The sequence below is a fragment of the Schistocerca americana genome, chromosome 5 (assembly GCF_021461395.2).
Source record: "Schistocerca americana isolate TAMUIC-IGC-003095 chromosome 5, iqSchAmer2.1, whole genome shotgun sequence".
Classification (NCBI taxonomy): Eukaryota; Metazoa; Arthropoda; class Insecta; order Orthoptera; family Acrididae; genus Schistocerca; species Schistocerca americana.
The window spans coordinates 200,640,687-200,661,382 of NC_060123.1; the positions used below are offsets into that span (position 1 = coordinate 200,640,687).

General features: G+C 40.2%; 1 protein-coding gene across 1 annotated transcript in view; it reads right to left on the minus strand.

The window, feature by feature from the left end:
* LOC124616262 (basic proline-rich protein-like) overlaps positions 1 to 20,696 on the minus strand; it is a 94,600-nt gene that overhangs the window by 11,995 nt on the left and 61,909 nt on the right. Inside the window, exon 3 of the mRNA XM_047144566.1 lies at positions 240 to 435. Coding sequence (XP_047000522.1) covers positions 240 to 435 — 196 coding nt within the window. The remainder of the gene's footprint in view (positions 1 to 239; positions 436 to 20,696) is intronic.

Consider the following 20,696-nt stretch of genomic DNA (forward strand, 5'->3'; position numbering starts at 1 on the left):
TAGAGAGATGCCGCAAATTTTACTTCGTGGTAATGAGGGGAGAATCATGAGAAGTGTTTGTTTACTGCAACTGTTTCATCCCGTTTATGCACCATTAGAAAGGAAAAGTTATATTCGACCTGAGAAAACAGAGTTGGTGAGTAGTTTAGCGGAAGTGCGCTGGTGTGCCACGCATGCTATACGATTGCGTCCATTTCATTTGTCGGCAGAGCAAGGTCTGGGCGCAGTAAAAACAGCGCGGCAGTTAACGGCCTCCGTGCTGGCAGCAGCCGCCGGCAAATTCACTCCGGGTATGGAGTCGCCGCGGCACGCCAGCCCAGCGCTGGAGACTGATGGAGCGACCGCCGGCGGCGCCAGCGTCGCCATGGCAACGCCCCACCGCCGCCCCCGTGGCGGGCAGCCGCGAGACGCCGCGTCTACCCCCAGCGGCGCATCCTGCCATTCACAGACGTAACCATAACACTGATCCGCTCTCTGGTTGACCGAAACTATGTTTGTGGGGAACAGAGCAATACGCTCAAATGTATTCATTCTACAGGGTGTTACAAAAAGGTATGGCCAAACTTTCAGGAAATATTCCTCACACACAAAGAAAGAAAATATCTTATGTGGACATGTGTCCGGAAATGCTTACTTTCCATGTTAGAGCTCATTTTATTATTTCTCTTCAAATCACATTAATCATGGAATGGAAACACACAGCAACAGAACGTACCAGCGTGACTTCAAACACTTTGTTACAAGAAATGTTCAAAATGTCCTCCGTTAGCGAGGATACATGCATCCACCCTCCGTCGCATGGAATCCCTGATGCGCTGATGCAGCCCTGGAGAATGGCGTATTGTATCACAGCCGTCCACAAAACGAGCACGAAGAGTCTCTACATTTGGTACCGGGATTGCGTAGACAAGAGCTTTCAAATGTCCCCATAAATGAAAGTCAAGAGGGTTGAGGTCAGGAGAGCGTGGAGGCCATGGAATTGGTCCGCCTTTACCAATCCATCGGTCACCGAATCTGTTGTTGAGAAGCGTACGAACACTTGGACTGAAATGTGCAGGAGCTCCATCGTGCATGAACCACATGTTGTGTCGTACTTGTAAAGGCACATGTTCTAGCAGCACAGGTAGAGTATCCCGTATGAAAACATGATAAAAAAATGGTTCTGAGCGCCATGGGACTTAACTGCTGTGGTCATCAGTCCCCTAGAACTTAGAACTACTTAAACCTAACTAACCTAAGGACATCACACACATCCATGCCCGAGGCAGGATTCGAACCTGCGACCGTAGCGGTCACGCGGTTCCAGACTGTAGCGCCTAGAAACGCACGGCCACTCCGGCCGGCGAAAACATAATAACGAGCTCCATTGAACGTAGGTGGAAGAACATGGGGCCCAATCAAGACATCACCAACACTGCCTGCCCAAACGTTCACAGAAAATCTGTGTTGATGACGTGATTGCACAATTGCGTGGGGATTCTCGTCAGCCCACACATGTTGAATGTGAAAATTTACAATTTGATCACGTTGTAATGAAGCCTCATCCGTAAAGAGAACATTTGCACTGAAATGAGGATTGACACATTGTTGGATGAACCATTCGCAGAAGTGTACCCGTGGAGGCCAGTTAGCTGCTGATAGTGCCTGCACACGCTGTACATGGTACGGAAACAACTGATTCTCCCGTAGCACTCTCCATACAGTGACGTGGTCAACGTTACTTTGTACAGCAGCAACTTCTCTGACGCTGACATTCGGGTTATCGTCAACTGCACGAAGAATTGCCTCGTCCATTTCAGGTGTCCTCGTCGTTCTAGGTCTTCCCCAGTCGCGAGTCATAGGCTGGAATGTTCCGTGCTCCCTAAGACGCCCATCAATTGCTTCGAACGTCTTCCTGTCGGGACACCTTCGTTCTGGATATCTGTCTCGATACAAACGTACCGCGCCACAGCTATTGCCCCGTGCTAATACATACATCAAATGGGCATCCGCCAACTCCGCATTTGTAAACATTGCACTGACTGCAAAACCACGTTCGTGATGAACACTAACCTGGTGATGCTACGTACTGATGTGCTTGATGCTAGTACTGTAGAGCAATGAGTCGCATGTCAACACAAGCACCGAATTCAACATTACCTTCCTTCAATTGGGCCAACTGGCGGTGAATCGAGGAAGTACAGTACATACTGACGAAACTAAATTGAGCTCTAACATGGAAATTAAGCGTTTCCGGGCACATGTCCACATAACATCTTTTCTTTATTTGTGTGTGATGAATGTTTCCTGAAAGTTTGGCCGTACCTTTTTGTAACACCCTGTATATATATATGTTGTTTGAGGGCTGCTATTGTGTTGTATATTATTTTATGGAATAATATACCAGGTGTATCGGTATCAAATGAGCGTTTTTTTGTGAAAATGAAACACTAATTTTGAACTGAAAAGTAAAAACATTTTATTAAAAGTACTGACCATTGCTTTCTATACATTTTGATCACCTTTCTGGCAATTTGTGGACACCATGCCAATAGAAACGTTCGTCTTTTGAAGCAAACCAATCAGACACCCAATTTTCGACTTATTCGTGGGAATCGAAGTTTTCCTCAGCCAATGCGTGTCCCATTGATGAAAACAAATGGTAGTCGGAAGGGGCCTAGTCTGGTGAATACGGCGGGTAGGGTAGAAGCTCCCAGCCAAGTGTTTTGATTTATCCTGAACCAGTTTTGCTTTGCGCGCAGGTGCATTGTCGTGTAAAAGAATTACTTTGCCATGTCTTCTGGCCCATTCTGGTATTTTTTCGATCAATGCATAGTTCAAATTGATCATTTGTTGTCTGTAGTGATTAGGATTCACAGTTTCACCGGGTTTTAGAAGCTCATGATACACCACACATTTCTGATCCCACCAAACACAGAGCATTGTCTTCTTGCCGAATCGATCTGGTTTTGCAGTCGATGTTGATGGTTGTCCCGGATTAACCCATGATTTTTCCCGTTTAGGATTCTTAAAATAAATCCATTTTTCATCGCCAGTAACAATTCGATGCAAAACTGATTTTCTTTCATGTCTTTGAAGCAAAATTTGACAAATGGTTTTTCGGTTTTCCATCTGTTTTTCATTCAATTCATGTGGCACCCATTTTCCACGCTTTTGGATCTTTCCCATAGCTTTCAAACGGTCAGAAATTGTTTGTTGTGCAACATTTAGCATTGCTGCCATTTGCTTCTGACTCAAAGTATCATGTTCATCCAGTATTGCTTGCAATTCGGCGTCTTCGAACTTTTTGGTGGTCTTCCACGTTCTTCATTTCTTACATGAAAATCATTGTTTCTGAACCGTTGAAACCATCTTTTGCATGTTGCTTCTCTTAGGGCATGATTACCATATGCCTCGATAAGCATTCGATGCGACTCTGCAGCACTTTTTTTCAAATGAAAACAAAAAAATAATGCTTTCCGCAAATCATCACTTTCTGGTATGAAATTCGACATTTTTAAAACGTGAAAACATATGATGTTGTTTGTTCCATGACTTGATGTATACTAAATATCTTTGACAGATGTAATACCAACCAAACAAAAAAAAAAAGGCTTGTTCACAACAAATGTTCCCTATCGACACATTTGTATCTTAACGTTCATTTCAAATGGTTCAAATGGCTCTGAGCACTATGCGACTTAACTTCTGAGGTCATCAGTCGCCTAGAACTTAGAACTAATTAAACCTAACTAACCTAAGGACATCACACACATCCATGCCCGAGGCAGGATTCGAACCTGCGACCGTAGCGGTCACGCGGTTCCAGACTGCAGCGCCTAGAACCGCACGGCCACTCTGGCCGGCAACGTTCATTTCATACCGGTACACCTGGTATTCTGCAACAGTCACTTCACTAATATGTTATTAGGACGACGCGTATCGGCAACGTGCTGCCATCATAAGGTACTTTACAGTAACTGTAACTGCACCTCATGATGGCAACACGCTGTCGAAACTTGTCATACTAACAAAATATTAGCAACAAGTGACTGTTGCAGTTTATATTATTTCATATATGAACAACAGATATGCGCTAGGAAAGTGTGTTGGTACATTTGTTGTTAGTATTATGTAGTAATGACCTCGCAGATAATATTTTCGCATATGAAGCTGTTATTTACAAGGGTCGTTCAATAAACAATGCTCCCACGGTTTTCCTTCTCAAAACATATTTATTCTTAAGAGTTAGGACTTGGTAACATCAATTAACATTCCTTTTTTCTACATAGTCTCCATCACGTTCTATGGTCTTACGTTTGCGACATGTAATAGCACGTGTTCCCTTTTGGTAAAAGTACTCGACCTGTGCAGGTAGCCATGTTTTCACCGCATAGATAACGCTCACACCATCTTCAAAGTGTGTTCCACGTAGGGAATGCTGAAATGGCCCAAACAGATGGAGGGGCGAGGGCATCAGGCCTGAACCATAGAGTATATGACGCAATGATGTCCAGGATAGTTCAGCAATGTGTTCCGGGGTCTGAGGCATGTGCCTATTCATGTAGAAGCACTATTGCTTTTAGATTCGTGTCGGACCGAACTCGTGGGAAACGGTTCATAATGTTCTGAGTCCTCATACATGCCTCCAAATTAATGGTTGACCCTTTCTGCAACGCACATGAGAAAGACACTATCTCTATTCCAAAATCAAGTTTACTGAATTTGTCAACCCGGAGATACGCGATCTGTTGTAAATTTTTTATTTATGTTAAGGACTGAAAACCCATGAAGTCAATATCCCACACGATATCTATTTGGGTGAATTACTAGTTTCGGCTAACAAACTATCCATCTTCAGATCATAAAATACTCTTGATTAGTGTTGGTGCCATTACGGCTTCAAACGTCGTTAACATTTTTCTTAAAATGACAACATACGTACCTAACACAGTTAAAAACAGCTTTTCATCGTTCGTGGCCAGTGTAATCGAAATATGGTCATAAAACAAAGGCGCTACGTCATTAAATCTAGGTAACTGACAGAATCAGTATTATATCATCTCGTAACAGAGATCATCATGCATATGTTGCTGTAACGTGGCACGTCTAAATAGTATGGTATCTGATGCCCATTAATTACAAAGGTAATGGAACGCAGCATTCTGCAAATGCGTAGTATACACATGTGTGGCCGGTACTATAGCGCTGTAGCGAAATGGGGACACGAGCGCCTTTGTTTTATGACAATTGTTCAAATATACTGGCCAAGAATGATGAAAATCTGTTTTTAATTACTTAATGGATGGATGTTGCCAATGGCACCAACACTAATGAAGAAAATTTTGTGATCTGAAGACAGCTAAATTGTTAGGTGACTAATAATCCATCCAAACAAATAAGATTTCATGTACGACCCTGAATTCATGGTTTTTGACTCCATAACATAAAAAAAGAACTATTCCAAAAGACTGTCATGGTAACTTTCCCAGAGAAGAAACAGCTGCCTTGAACTTCTTCGTTGGTGACTGCGGGTGGTGCCACTCCAGTGATTGTGTTTTTCTTTATATCTCAAACTGATAGACCCAGATTTCGTCACCTCTAACGGTCCATGTGAGAAAAGCCTCTCCGTTGGCCTCAAACTGCTCTATATGTTCAAATGGAATGATTTCTCTTTGAATGCTGTGGTCTGTTGTGAGCATTCGTAGAACCCATCTCGAGTACATCTCGAATCATACAAGTCTTAGTCATTGCACATGCATTTGCAGTGCTCACTGATAGCTGTGGAGCCAATAGCCGAATTGTGAGGCGCTTGTCTGCGTGAATAATAGTATTGATGGCGGTTCACTAGATCGGGATTAGTGGCTGTGCCAGGACGACCCGAACATGGTCGATCATGGAGGTTAGTTTCTGCACTTATTCACTCTTTAAATCTCTTTACCCATCGTTCAAGAGTACTATCAATTTCATCATTAGCATATACTCCACAAATAAATTAATAGATGTTCACCATGGTTTGTTTTCCGCAACCAAGAACTGAATTACAAAGCGTTACTTGTAACTATTGTCTTGGATAGACGCCCGTTTGGTGGCTCATTACGTCTCTGCCACATGTCTAAACTGTTCTAAACTTTGTGAACGTACTGAAGAAACATCAGATTTGTAGCATCTGGAAGGACCTTTTCCTATCGACATTATCACCTGTAAAAAAGAATAAAAAAGTTACAAGAAATGAAAAACTGTCTTAAATATTATCAAGATCTGAATACTTTCGCGGTATTTTTCAAAGTGGTGCAAAAGTTAGCAACTTACTTTAAATGTTCTGAAACTTAAAGTTGTACAGTTCACAAAACAAAAAAGAACGTGGTATGATATGACTACAGTATCAGTGAATCACATTTGGAATAGGTTAGCTCATGCTAATACCTACCCGGTAGCAAAGACGTTCATTGGTAGAATACGAAGGAAATGGAATCAATGTTGTTGTTGTGGTCTTCAGTCCTGAGACTGGTTTGATGCAGCTCTCCATGCAACCCTATCCTGTGCAAGTTTCCTCATCTCCCAGTACCTACTGCAACCTACATCCTTCTGAATCTGCTTAGTGTATTCATCTCTTGGTCTCCCTCTACGATTTTTACCCTCCACGCTGCCCTCCAATACTAAACTGGTGATCCCCTGATGCCTCAGAACATGTCCTACCAATCGATCCCTTCTTCTGGTCAAGTTGTGCCACAAACTTCTCCCCAATCCTATTCAATACTTCCTCATTAGTTATGTGATCTACCCATCTAATCTTCAACAATATTCTGTAGCACCACATTTCGAAAGCTTCTATTCTCTTCTTGTCCAAACTATTTATCGTCCATGTTTCACTTCCATACATGGCTACACTCCATTCAAATACTCTCAGAAATGACTTCCTGACACTTAAATTTATACTCGATGTTAACAAATTTCTCTTCTTCAGAAACGCTTTCCTTGCCATTGCCAGTCTACATTTTATATCGTCTCTACTTCGACCATCATCAGTTATTTTGCTCCCCAAATAGCAAAACTCATTTACTACTTTAAGTGTCTCGTTTCCTAATCTAATTCCCTCAGCATCAACCGACTTAATTCGCCTACATTCCATTATCCTCGTTTTGCTTTTGTTGATACTCATTTTATATCCTCCTTTCAAGACACTGTCCATTCCATTCAACTGCTCTTCCGGGTCCTTTGCCGTCTCTGACAGAATTACAATGTCATCAGCGAACCTCAAAGTTTTAATTTCTTCTCCATGGATTTTAATACCTACTCCGAATTTTTCTTTTGTTTCTTTTACTGCTTGCTCAATATGCAGATTGAATAACATCGGGGAGAGGCTACAACCCTGTCTTACTCCCTTCCCAACCACTGCTTCCCTTTCATGTCCCTCGACTCTTATAACTGCCACCTGGTTTCCATACAAAATGTAAATAGCCTTTCGCTCCCTGTATTTTACCCCTGCCACCTTTAGAATTTGAAAGAGAGAATTCCAGTTAACGTTGTCAAAAGCTTTCTCTAAGTCTACAAATGCTAGAAACGTAGGTTTGCCTTTCCTTAATCTTTCTTCTAAGATAAGTCGTAAGGTCAGTATTGCCTCACGTGTTCCAGTATTTCTACGGAATCCAAACTGATCTTCCCCGAAGTCGGCTTCTACTAGTTTCTCCATTCGCCTGTAAAGAATTCGTGTTAGTACTCGTATTTTGCAGCTGTGACTTATTAAACTGAATGTTCGGTAATTTTCACATCTGTCAACACCTGCTTTCTTTGGGATTGGAATTATTATATTCTTCTTGAAGTCTGAGGGTATTTCGCCCGTTTCATACATCTTGCTCACCAGATGGTAGAGTTTTGTCAGGACTGGCTCTCCCAAGGCCGTCATTAGTTCCAATGGAATGTTGTCTACTCCGGGGGCCTTGTTTCGACTCAGGTCTTTCAGTGCTTTGTCAAACTCTTCACGCAGTATCGTATCTGCCATTTCATCTTCATCTACATCCTCTTCCATTTCCATAATATTGTCCTCAAGTACATCGCCCTTGTATAGGCCCTCTATATACTCCTTCCACCTTTCTGCTTTCCCTTCTTTGCTTAGAACTGGGTTTCCATCTGAGCTCTTGATGTTCATACAAGTGGTTCTCTTATCTCCAAAGGTCTCTTAAATTTTCCTGTAGGCAGTATCTATCTTACCCCTAGTGAGATAATCCTCTACATCCTTACATTTGTCCTCTAGACATCCCTGCTTAGCCATTTTGCACTTCCTGTCGATCTCATTTTTAGACGTTTGTATTCCTTTTTGCCTGCTTCATTTACCGCATTTTTATATTTTCTCCTTTCATCAATTAAATTCAATATTTCTTCTGTTACCCAAGGATTTCTACTAGCCCTCGTCTTTTTACCTACTTGATCCTCTGCTGCCTTTGCTACTTCATCCCTCAAAGCTACCCATTCTTCTTCTACTGTATTTCTTTCCCCCATTCCTGTCAATTGTTCCCTTATGCTCTCCCTGAAACTCTGTACAACCTCTGGTTCTTTCAGTTTATCCAGGTCCCATCTCCTTAAATTCCCACCTTTTAGCAGTTTTTTCAGTTTTAATCTACAGGTCATAACCAATAGATTGTGGTCAGAGTCCACATCTGCCCCTGGAAATGTCTTACAATTTAAAACCTGGTTCCTAAATCTCTGTCTTACCATTATATAATCTATCTGATACCTTTTAGTATCTCCAGGGTTCTTCCATGTATGCAATATACATCATATAAAATAGAAATTGTTTATAGCATACATGCGCAACTCTTCCTAGAATATTGCAGTACTGTGTGGGACCCGTAGCTTACTCTTTTTATCATGAATCAGACTAAAGTTAAGCATGTACTAAAATCTCCTACGTGTCACTAAGGACCGCAAAGACAAGATTATAATAGCCGTAGCGCCCACAGTGGTGCTTAGGCAATCATTCGTCCCGCAATCCACACGGCAGAAGAAGGGCAGCAGCCCTGGTTTGTGGTACTATGCCAAGTACCCCATTGCACAAACTTTCTGGTTATATACGGAGAACAGATGTAAATGTAACAACCGAATCTGTACAGGGAAGTTTCCATTAAGTGTTACCTTTACATCTATACTCCGCGAGTCAACTTATGATATGTGGAGGTAGGTACTTCACATTATTCTCCACTGTTACAGTGATCATGATGACCATGACGTTGAATACAGAGCTCTCAAAGATATGCTCGTCGCCACCCCAACTGGATTTCAAATTACACATTCCGAAGTCTGCACGATGTTTGTTATCACAAGCGGAATCGCTATGATTATTCTGCAGGAAGACATATTACCAATTTTCTTCCGAATTTCATACATCTTTTAGTCATCATTCATCTGATTGGTTTGATGCGCCCCTCCACGATGTCGTCTCTTGTGCCAACCTCTTTATCTCAAAGTAGAATTTACACGCATCACCTTCAATTATTTGTTGGCAATATTCCAGTCTTTGTCTCACAACACAGATTTTTACCGTGTACAGCCACCTTTGTACAATGGAAATTATTCCCTGCCATCTGAACCCACGTGCTGTCATCCTGTCTCTTCCTCTTGTTAGTGTGTTCGGAACATTACTTTCTTCGTTGATCCTGCAGGGAACCACATTTCCTATCTTATCAGTCTATTTAATTTTCAACTCCCTGCTACAACAACACAATTCAAACACTTCGATTTTCTTCTGTCGCGGTTTTCCCTGAGTTCTCAATTCACTTCGATACAATGTTGGAAATTTCTTCCTCAAGGCGTATGTTTGATTCTATTAGACTTATTTTTGGGACGAATGTCCTCTATTTTTCTAGTTTTCTTTTCATGTTCCCCAGGCCTCGTCCCTCCGTGCTATTGGAATTCCCTAATTTTGTCTACTCCATGCTCACCAATTTCGATGTTACGTTTATCACTAATCTCAATTGTGCTACTCCTCATTACTTCAATTGTTCTTCTGTTTACTTTCCGCCCATATTTTGTGATCATGAGACTGATAATTCCATTCAGCAGGTCCTTTTTCTCCTCTTCACTTTACTCAGGGTACCATTTCCATCAGCGAGTATTATCACTGCTATTCTTTCACCCTGTATTTTAATCTCACTCGTGAACCTGTCTATTATTCCCATCATTCCTTTCCCTTGTACAGATTCAACAGTAGGGACGAATAAACTGTAACTCTGTTTCACACGCAGTTCTTTTTTCCTTTTTTTCCCTCTTGGTTTGTCATTCTTAGTGTCCCCTGTTGGTTCAGACGGATATTGTATTTTATACGTTTTTCACTATTTTTACACCAATTTCCACCAATTTTTCCGAAATTTCCAACAATTTACAACTTACGTCACTCTACTTTGCAGAACACTTCTTCTAGCTCGTCAAATTCTACGAATGTTTTGTGTGAAACAGAGAATGAGGAAGAAAAAGAAGGGATGGGTGGGAATATGTGACTTCCAGCCGCAAAGGTCAGTGGTTGTGGTAATGCGATGGCGGAAGTTGAAAACTTGTGCTGCACTGGGCCTCGACCCGGATGTACTGCTCATCGTAAGCGGTTGCTTTCACTGCTTCGGCCATCCGGACACAGTCCGTAGCCGACTCAAATTTTCAACTTCCGCATGCAGCAACGCTGCGTTCCTCGCCCATTGACCCCTACTCGCAACCTATTGATTCCCGAAGGACTTCGGACATGTCCAACAGAGCAGACATAGCTCAAATACATAAAATTATTTTTTTCGTAAGTCTTGCAACAAGTATATGGGGCTACGTCGAAACAGATATGTGACACCTCGCACATCAAATTAGTTTGTAAATTATGACGTCGTGTATTAAAATACAGAATTTGCCTGGGGAAACGTCTTGGCGCCACACTAAACAATGAAACTTAAAACAATCAACTCATTGTTTCCACCACGTGTGGTTAATAAGCGTCTTGCAGAAGAAAGCTATATTGATCTTGGTTTGGGATGCTGCTTAATGGGACGAGAATTAGGAGAACAAGGAAGGTAAATTGAATGAGACAGAGGACGAACAAGAATTTCACCGACAAATTTTCAGGGGTGATACGTGGACCAGACGAAGAAGAAACATGTTTAGTAAGCATACGTTCTAAAATACATACCTTAAGAGCTACGAACGCTTCTTCTCCTTGGATTCTGTGAAACATGTCTTCTACAGGGAGTTCTTTGATGTCCATAATTTTCCAGGACGCAGATTTAATGCTACGGAGCTGGGATATGGGAGTGGTAAGGTGCTGAGCAGGAAGAAAATCAGCTTTAAATACATTTATTTACCCGAGAACAAATTTAAAACTGCAATTTCTATAATAATACAAGAATTTTGAAAATCAGTGTTAGTTGAATTAGAAAATCACTTCTGAGTCACTTACTGGAACTCAGATTTTCTCCCTTCTTTTTTTCTCTTAAAAATCGGTGTTACAAAGACGACAATGCACATACGCTTTAACCATAAAAGAAACTTTTAAGATAAGAGAATATACAATATAACGGATGTTTCTATACTGGCTTTAAAATAATAAATGAACTTTTGTAAATCAACAAGTATAATTATTCACAAGGGCAAGCAAGAAAAAATCCAAATTTACGGGTACCAACGTACGGCAGCTGGCTTGAACTCAGCCCTACGCTCAAAACGGTTCAGTACAGATCCTGAAACATATATACAGAAAAATACGCTAAATTTACCTAACTTATAAGCGACAAATAACACAATGGTCTAAAAGCTTCAGAGGAAAAGAGGGCAGACACCAGAGTCCTTTCGACCCACAAGTACCTTAAGAGAATAGAGCTTACACAACTCAATAAATACAACATGTACCTCGGCCTTTTAACGTTAAATGACAGTAATAAGTTAAAGATACATGAAGAAAATGTAGACACTGTTAGTGCAGGTAGAACTAAATCGACGATCACGAAGTAGAGAAAATTATAGAATTCAGTTATCTTGGAAGTAAAATACTCATGACGGAAGAAGCAAGGAGAACATAAAAAGCAAACTAGCGAAGGCAAAGAGTGCATTCCTGACCAAGAGAAGTCTACTACTATCAAACGTAGACCTCGATCTGAGGAACAAATTTTTGAGAATGTACATTTGGAGCACAACCGTGAGTCTGGACTGCGGGGCAACCTAAGCAAAAGACTTGCAGTGTTACAGAGTGTGAAAAATTAAATAGACTAATAAGTTAACAATGGTATTGGAGAGAGCTGTAAAGGGTAAAATCTGTAGAGAAAGACAAAAATTGGAATGCATCCAACAGGAACGTAAGGTGGAAGTGCTACTTTGAGAGGAACCCGTGGCGGGACGCATCGAGCCAGTCAGAAGTGTGTTGGCTAAAAAAATAAAAAATAAATAAAAAAAGAGGGACAGGTGAAGCCACACGTAAAACGTCGTAGTTTGTTGTCCGTATTGATGAGCATCGTGGGAGAAATATTTGTGATTGAGAACGCGCGATATGGTTTGTGGTTTCCCATCATGTTTTTAGGTTAGATCATTATGAGTGTACGCTCCAAGCAGAGATGTGGTTTTTAGGTTCCCTGCACGTGGAAATGGTTATAGAGTTAGTTCCTTGTTGTGTTGTATTGAGCGAAGTTGTGAAATAAACTTTAACCAACGTTTAAACTTATTCTGGAATTTGTTATGGTTAGTAAGTGATCGTTGAATGTTATGGAGCACCGTGTTGATTAATGGCCTGGTACGAGTGTACTGAGTCTTACCAGTTACTGATAGAAAAACACCATGGCATTAGTCGAGATATTGTGACCTGCTCTTGAAAGAGAGCATGCAACAAATTTACTTGCTAGGAAGATAAGAAAAAGTTGATAGCCTAGTAAAGATAAAAAGACCTGTTTTGATATTGACCCTAATCGGATTCTTGTAATTTTTGGTGTTATTGCAAAACTACAGCGACGGAACTTATAATTTTTTATATGTTAGGTAAACCAGTATATATGGAAAGATAATTGTAATAGAGCGACAGGAAAGTAAATGAAACGGTTGAAAAAATGGGTTACAATTAAGAACTTCTATTAAAACAAAATAGTTGACAATACTTAATATGTTGTGTGTGTGTGTGTGTGTGTGTGTGTGTGTGTGTGTGTGTGTCGATTTCTTTAAGGAACTTGTAGGGCACTGTCAAGTGGAGAAACAAAACACAGTTTCAGAACATGGTTTTGGGTTTCTCCCCGCAAAAAAATAAACGTATATCTAACTTTTGTCAAAATAAGCCCAAAATCATGTTCTGAACTAGTGTTTTGTTTCTCCACTAGACAGTGCCACAAATCTCTCCAAAAAATCGTAAGTCCCCACACGCGCGCAGACACACACACACACACACACACACACACACACACACTTCATATTATCAAATGTAAATCCACAAGTTGTTCGATGTTTAAACCTTTGAAGCGTGTCGTGGAGATAAATAAACAGTGACTGGTAACAGTAAATTTAATGTTTCATTTAATGTCAATAACAGTGACGGTGAAGCCTAACCTGAAATGTTCGCATTTAAAAATACTTTTCACTCAATCAGCACAAGCTGTGCCTCCAGTTGGCACAGTTAAAAAAAATAGAAAAAAATAAATAAAAGAAAGAGCACAGGTGGCGTTATCGCCAATTGTGACAATTTAACAGGTAATACCACGACGGAAAACGGCCAAAAATATAAACTCTGTATTAAAGTCACTGTTAATTTCCAACACAAAAACGAGGGAATTGCTTACTTGCCATGACACGAGTGCAGAGGTGAACTCAGTAGCCATGTATAGGAAACTTTTTCTTAAAATTGTATAAGTAGGCTGTTTAGGTTCATATATTGGTAACGCCACCGCCACCTAGCGCTCTGGATGAAAATCACTGGCTGTGCTGTGTGCAGTCTGTGACTAAGTGGCATTGTTGGAATTTGCTATTGTAGTGTTGGGCAGTTGGCTGTTAACATTGCGCAGTGTTGCCAATTTAGCGACTTTGTCGCTAGAAATGGCGACTTTTGCCTTCGTCTTAGCGACAAAAAAACTTTTTAGCTACAAAAATTATTTAGCGACTTATCTGGCGACTTTTGGAGTACAAATCAAAATTATTTTGGGCCAGCATTTTCATTAACAAAACTACGATTTTAACTATAGAATGGGTACTACACTGACTTTGTTCTAGATTTACTAAGTTAAATTAAGTTCTTAGCAGATCATATAGCATTGTTCAGCATTTTCTGGATGTGGGAATTGCCTACAGAGTAAGAAAACCTTGACTATAGACCTATTCATTATTCATTACCCACTAGCCTGTTATCGTCGATAGCGTATCGCTCTATAATTCTTCAACTTTTGAACTTCCTTTATTTTTCGAATTGACAAAAAACATATGTAATATTAAGTATAATAAAATACATTTCTGTCCAGCAACCTCTAATTTTTCGAAATGTTAACTCGCAGTCAAATGATTACCACATGCACAGTGGTAACACAAGAACAATTCGGTGGGGGTATCTCAGACATTACGTTTTAAACAATGAACAAAAGGACTGATATCGAGTTACCGAGTGAGTAGATTCTTTCATTACCTCTAGTTCGCCTGAGTTTTAATGTATTTTCAGTGATTATAAATTGGTGAAACTTATGTTGTGGTGGCTTACATAATGGATTTACCGCAAAAGAAGAAGCAATACGCTCAAAAATTCAATGGGTGGCTGAAACCAGCCGTTGGAGTCTTATCCAAGGCAAGATGTCAAGTATGTGCAACAGAGTTTTATGCTAAATTGTGTGATATTAGAAAGCATTCGAAAACTATTAAGCATAAACAAAAAATTTATTTAAAAAAAACACAAACCACCTTACCTGTGAAAATTGTTCCGAAAACTACAGTTAGAATAGCAAGCAGAGCGGAAGGCGCCCTTTCTTTATTTATTGCTGAACATTGTTCTGTTTTAGCTGTAGATCATTTAGGAATACTGTGCAAGAAGGTGTTTTCCGGTGATGAGGGCGCTAAAAACATGCAATTACATCGTACAAAGTGCACTAACATTATAACTGAAGTTTTGGCTCCATATTTTGCACAATCATTGGCTGAAAATATAGGTAACCAAAAATACAGTCTACTAATAGATGAATCCACAGATGTATCAATATCTAAAATGCTAGGTATCATTATACGGTACTATAGTGTAAACAACCAAACCATTTGATCAGAATTTCTCAAACTCGCTGTAGTAGGAACTGCAGATGCAAGAAATCTGGCTGCTGTTCTTGTGAATTCTTTGAAAGATCTCAAACTTCCAATCGCTAATATGGTAGGAATTGGCACAGATAATGCTTCTGCAATGGTTGGAATAAACAATGGGCTTTTCGAACAACTCAAGAGAGAATATGGTTTGAAGCATTTGGTATTGATCCGTTGCATTTGTCACTCTCTTCAGCTTGCAGTTTCGCACGCCTCAGTGAATACCATACCTAGAAACATAGAGTTTCTTGTACAGGAAACCTACAATTGGTTCTGCATTTCACCCAAAAGACAAGAGGAATATAAAAAGGTGTATGAGAAAATAAATTGTGGAAAACAGCCACTAAAAATTTTGAAGGTCTGTGCAACACGTTGGCTTTCAATTAAACCAGCAATACGAAGAATTCTGGAGCTGTGGGAAGAACTAAAGCTACATTTTTCACTTGCCATAGTTCAAGACAATTGTTACACTGCTGATCTTTTGTACAAGATGTATTGTGACGACTCAAATCATCTTTACATGTTTTACCTTAAACATGCTTTAAAAGACGTACAAATAGTAATAAAAGCTTTAGAAGAAGAAGACAATGACCCCACTAAAATACTAGATACACTTGTATTTCTCATGCAGTCACTCGGACAAAACATAGTTTTTCCAGCTGTTGGTTTGTTGACAACACCAGTTCCAAGTGAATGTATGTACGCAAATCCGAACCTTGGCTTTATGTTTGAACAGAAATTGTCTGAGTCAAGTTTGTCTGAAGAAAATAAAGTTTATTTGAAGAAGAGATGCATTCAGTTTAGTCTGAAACTCATAAAAGAAATTCAACAAAGAATGCCAAGTAACGTTACGATCCTTAAAAAAATGTCAGTGCTGAATGTTGAAGAAACACTAAAAGTGAATAAAAATAATGCTGTAGCGGATGCAGCCAAAGAATTGTGTTTTAGTGGCGATTTCATAGACGGTATGCTGCAAGAATGACATAATATCAACTTCATTAGGTGGAATAACACTACTAACACTGTTCGATTTTGGAGTGAGGTTTAGCAGTATAAAAATGCCGCAGGGGAGAATCCTTTTTCTTTGATTTCACAGCTAGCAATGACTGTTCTATGCCTACCGCATTCAAATGTAGAAATGGAAAGAATATTCAGTTCTATGAACATTATAAAAACTAAACAACGTAACAGATTATCGTTAAAGACAATTAATGCTTTCATCATATTGAGAGACCAGTTGAAGAAACAAAATAAAGATTGTGCATTTTTTGACATACCGTCAGACGTATTGGAGCTTATTGGAACGAACAAAAATTACTCTTTTGCGACAAAACTAGTCGAACTGTAACATCATCTTCTGAGCGACGTTCAACCCTCTACATGAACTACAGTTCCGTCAGAGCATGAAACAGAAGAGTTATTCGATCTTCTGAGTGACGACGATGAATAGCTCACATACCGGTGTGTATATTTTGTAACCTAATTTGAGTTCTCGCTTTCTTTTGGTACAAATATAGTTGTATATTTCTAGTATATTTGACTACTGTAATTGAAGCAACAATTTATGTGTTGCATCAATTATGAAAACATGTGTAATTAAACGTTAGCATATTTTATATGTATGTTGTTGCAAGCGATGCGTCATTTAATGAAGACAATATAGCAATTACGTATATGAGACAATTTTTATTAGTATTTTATTACCCCCCTCCACCCCCCACCGCCCCCAATGGCTTATTGCACCATTCGCAGGACGAAATTTTCAGTACACCCCTAGTAAAATCAGTTTTAGCGACTTTCTAGCGACTTTTGATATTGAATCTAGCGACTCGGGTTTTTTAGAATTGGCGCAGCTGGAGGTGAGCCGCCAGCAGTGATGAATGTGGGGAGTGAGATGGCGGAGATCTGGACAGAGACAGTAACTTTGTAACATTGGATATCATGGACTGATATAGATATTATGACTTTTGAACACTATTAAGGTAAATACATTGTTTGTTCTCTATCAAAATCTTTCATTTGCTAACTATGCCTATCAGTAGTTAGTGCCTTCAGTACTTTGAACCTTTTATTTAGCAGGCAGTATTGGCGCTCGCTGTATTGCAGTAGTTTGAGTAACGAAGATTTTTGTAAGTGATTTGTGAAAGGTATAGGTAATTGTTAGTCAGGGCCATTCTTTTGTAGAGATTATTAAAAGTCAGACTGCGTTGCGCTAAAAATATTGTGTCAGTTTAAGCAGTCATGTATAATTTTTCTAAGGGGACGTTTCAGTTGTTCATGAGTAGCTTGGCAGTTGCATCCGGACTCCTATTATGGCGGCCGTCCAGAAGGCATCCCGCCGCACTCGCCAAGATTTCCAAATGTGACCCATAGCTATGGAGACTGCTCCCTCCGTCAGCATTCACCAGGCCGGTCATGTATCCAATGTTTACCGCCTCACATCAGCCCCAAGAGGAGTACTGTTCGCGAGTTGTTGCTACTATACGGCGGAACGGCCCCGCTTCCACCACGGCACAATAGTAGTCAGTGTTTTGTGTACAGTATTTCAGGAACCTTACTGTGATTGAAGATTCCTTTGAAGTTTTAAGGTAGGTGCATTAGCTGAAGTAAAGCGATGTCAACGGAGGGTATTGGTGAGTAGGGATTTATTTCAAGATAAGACAATGACTGAAGCTGGAGCACTCAGAAAAGGTATAAAGGTTTACTCTACCCTGAGTTAGGTAAGAGATCGATGCGAATTACCACTGATAAGGAACAAAGAAATGGAGAGACGGAAAAACTAGCGAAGCTGTGTAATATTTTGATGAGCACTGTATTGTGTTACATTGGTTGGGCTTAGTTTGCTTCCTGGTTGCATATGAGACAGCGTAAAGAAGTTTTGAATATTCAGTTAGTAGTTTAAAGTGAAAGCTGATGACAGAGATTCTGCGTGATCTTGATTACTTTCCTGGTAGTTTTCTTCACAGTAATGTGATGGATTATTGCGAAGACTGGCCCAACTTGCAGCCTCATGTGTTGTATTGTGTTCCTTCATGTTTCCAGCTGACTGAGAAGTGGATGTATTTAAATGATAATGTTATAATTTTGCTTAACTAATAATTTCTTTTCTATTTAGTGGAGCTGTATGATTTTTTATGGATATCAAGCCATAGAGGATACACATGTCAGCTGTGTGTGGTGTTGCGGTACAGATTACTTTGTTGCTAATGACTGATTTTGTAGGTACATGCTACGACTTAGTGGCTGAGCGGTTCTAGGCGCTTCAGTCCGGAACCGCGCGACTGCTACGATCGCAGGTTTGAATCCTGCTTCGGGCATGGATGGGTGTGATGTCCTTAGGTTAGTTAGTTTAAAGTAGTTCTAAGTTCTAGGGGACTGATGACCTCAGATGTTTAATCCCATAGTGCTCAGAGCCATTTGAACCATTTTTACTATGACTTAAGTCTTTCTCCGTTACTGCCTGACAGTTGCTAATTAGGACAATGAGTCCTGAGTAAGTGCTGAGAATTCTTTATGTATGACCTGTACTCAACGACTGTTTTCTTCCCGACAGGTCAAGGAGTGATTTGATTATTTGCTTTACTACGCTGTGTTACATACAAATGTAATACTTATCACTTTTTATGATTCTGAATATGATGTCTGACAATGTGTGATGAAAGAGACAACAAACCAACTGAACTGTTGCTGCGTAGATATGTAGATAGTTGTGGTCCACAGTTAATTAGTCTGAGTATGTTTAATTATCTCAGATAACTGTGGGTAATGCTCCGCAGTTAGTTGGACTGTTTTATGTGTGTCGTTGAAGTAATGAGTTGTCAGTATATTTGGAAAATGTGAGAATGTAGTGCCAGTTCCATGGAGTTAAGGTGTTACTGCTTTGAATCGATCTTTGTATACAAAGGAAACAAATCGTGATAAGTTTGTGACAGCTTTTCTGTCCTTGATATGGATGCTGAGAGAGAGAGAGAGGGGGGGGGGGGGCGATCTTTATGCCTATCTGTTGCTTGTGCGCCACTAGTCTCTCAGAAGGAAGTATGCCGTTCACATGAATATATCTTTTCTTTGTTACGTTATCAATAGGTGGGCACCAGAATCAACCACCCCCCCCCCCCCCCCCACATGCTGTTCCCCCATTTATCCTGTGGTGTGTGACTATAACGAGTGAATGTGAGTTTTCGTGACAGTAGTCAGTTATCTGCTAATATAGTTTCGTTTACTCTTCCAGTTTTCCCAACAGCTTTAGGGGAAGTAGAGTGACAGAGAGGTTTGCTTGGTCATAAGAGATAAAACAATGACACACAAAAGACTTAGGTTGGCAGGTAACACAGCGTCTGCAACTCTGGTGCCCCCCCCCCCCCCCCCCCCCCCCTCTCCACACCCCCTCCCATCTCTCTCACCGCAGGATTAGCGGAAGCAGCAGACTGCAGACTGGAGGCTAGAAAGGTTTCTGTTCAGTTCGAGCCTGGTGAGTACGGGCAGCCCACAGATGTAGGTATTTGAATTATTTAGTGTGTAAATTTCACTCATTTTTATTTCAGTTCCTTTGGCATTTAAAACTAATCTTGGAATTCATTTCATGTGAAGGTTCAATATCATTCTTGAGTATTTCAATAAGAATACTTTGTGTGTAAGTGAGCTAGGCTCGATGTGTAGGGCAGAATAATAAGGCTTTGGGATCACAGACCGGTAGTGGATTCATTCTCAGTGTATAGGATAGGTTCATCAAACAAAATTACAAGAGGCGAGATTGAATTTTAGATCATTGTTGACGTTTTTGGAAAGTGAAAGACGGTGGCTTTGTGCAGCCACATTGCCACATGTTCCGATGGCAGTCTAAGCCCTTTCTGTGTTAACCTACAGTAAATGAGTGGGTTTTCAGTGGGTGAGTATTGTATGAAATGCATTCGCAGTTTCTACTTAATTTTTCTATTGTAAATCGATGCTTATCATTGTGGGAATTTGGGTTCTCAACCACTATGATAAGAGTAAAGTGTTTTGCATCTTTACAGTTAATCAGTAGATTTATTTCAATAGTAGTGTCGAATATGTATTTGCTTAGCCAAGTTGTTTTGTGATTCAAGACTTGAGCACTTCAGAGTAATTTCGTTCTTTGTGGAACTGGATTGCGTTTAGTTCGGCCTTTATTACTTTTCCAACAACTACTCACACCTTCAGCGTTCGTGTATCGTTTGTACGCTTTACAATATTTCTGTAAATTTCGTCGAAGCTATAACTGGGGTCTTTCTTTGTATGTATTGTGCCATGTGTTGATCAGCTCACGTTCTGTCTCACGTCTCTAGCTAAGACACTCTGTGCTGAGAAGTCATTGTGTTTTTTGGGAATTTTGGTAGGAATGATGCGATGTTTATTTCTGTGTGTTGGTGCGTTGTGGTATGAGCGGGTATACGAGTGCTAGATTCGTTTTCCTAATTTTTGTTGCCCTT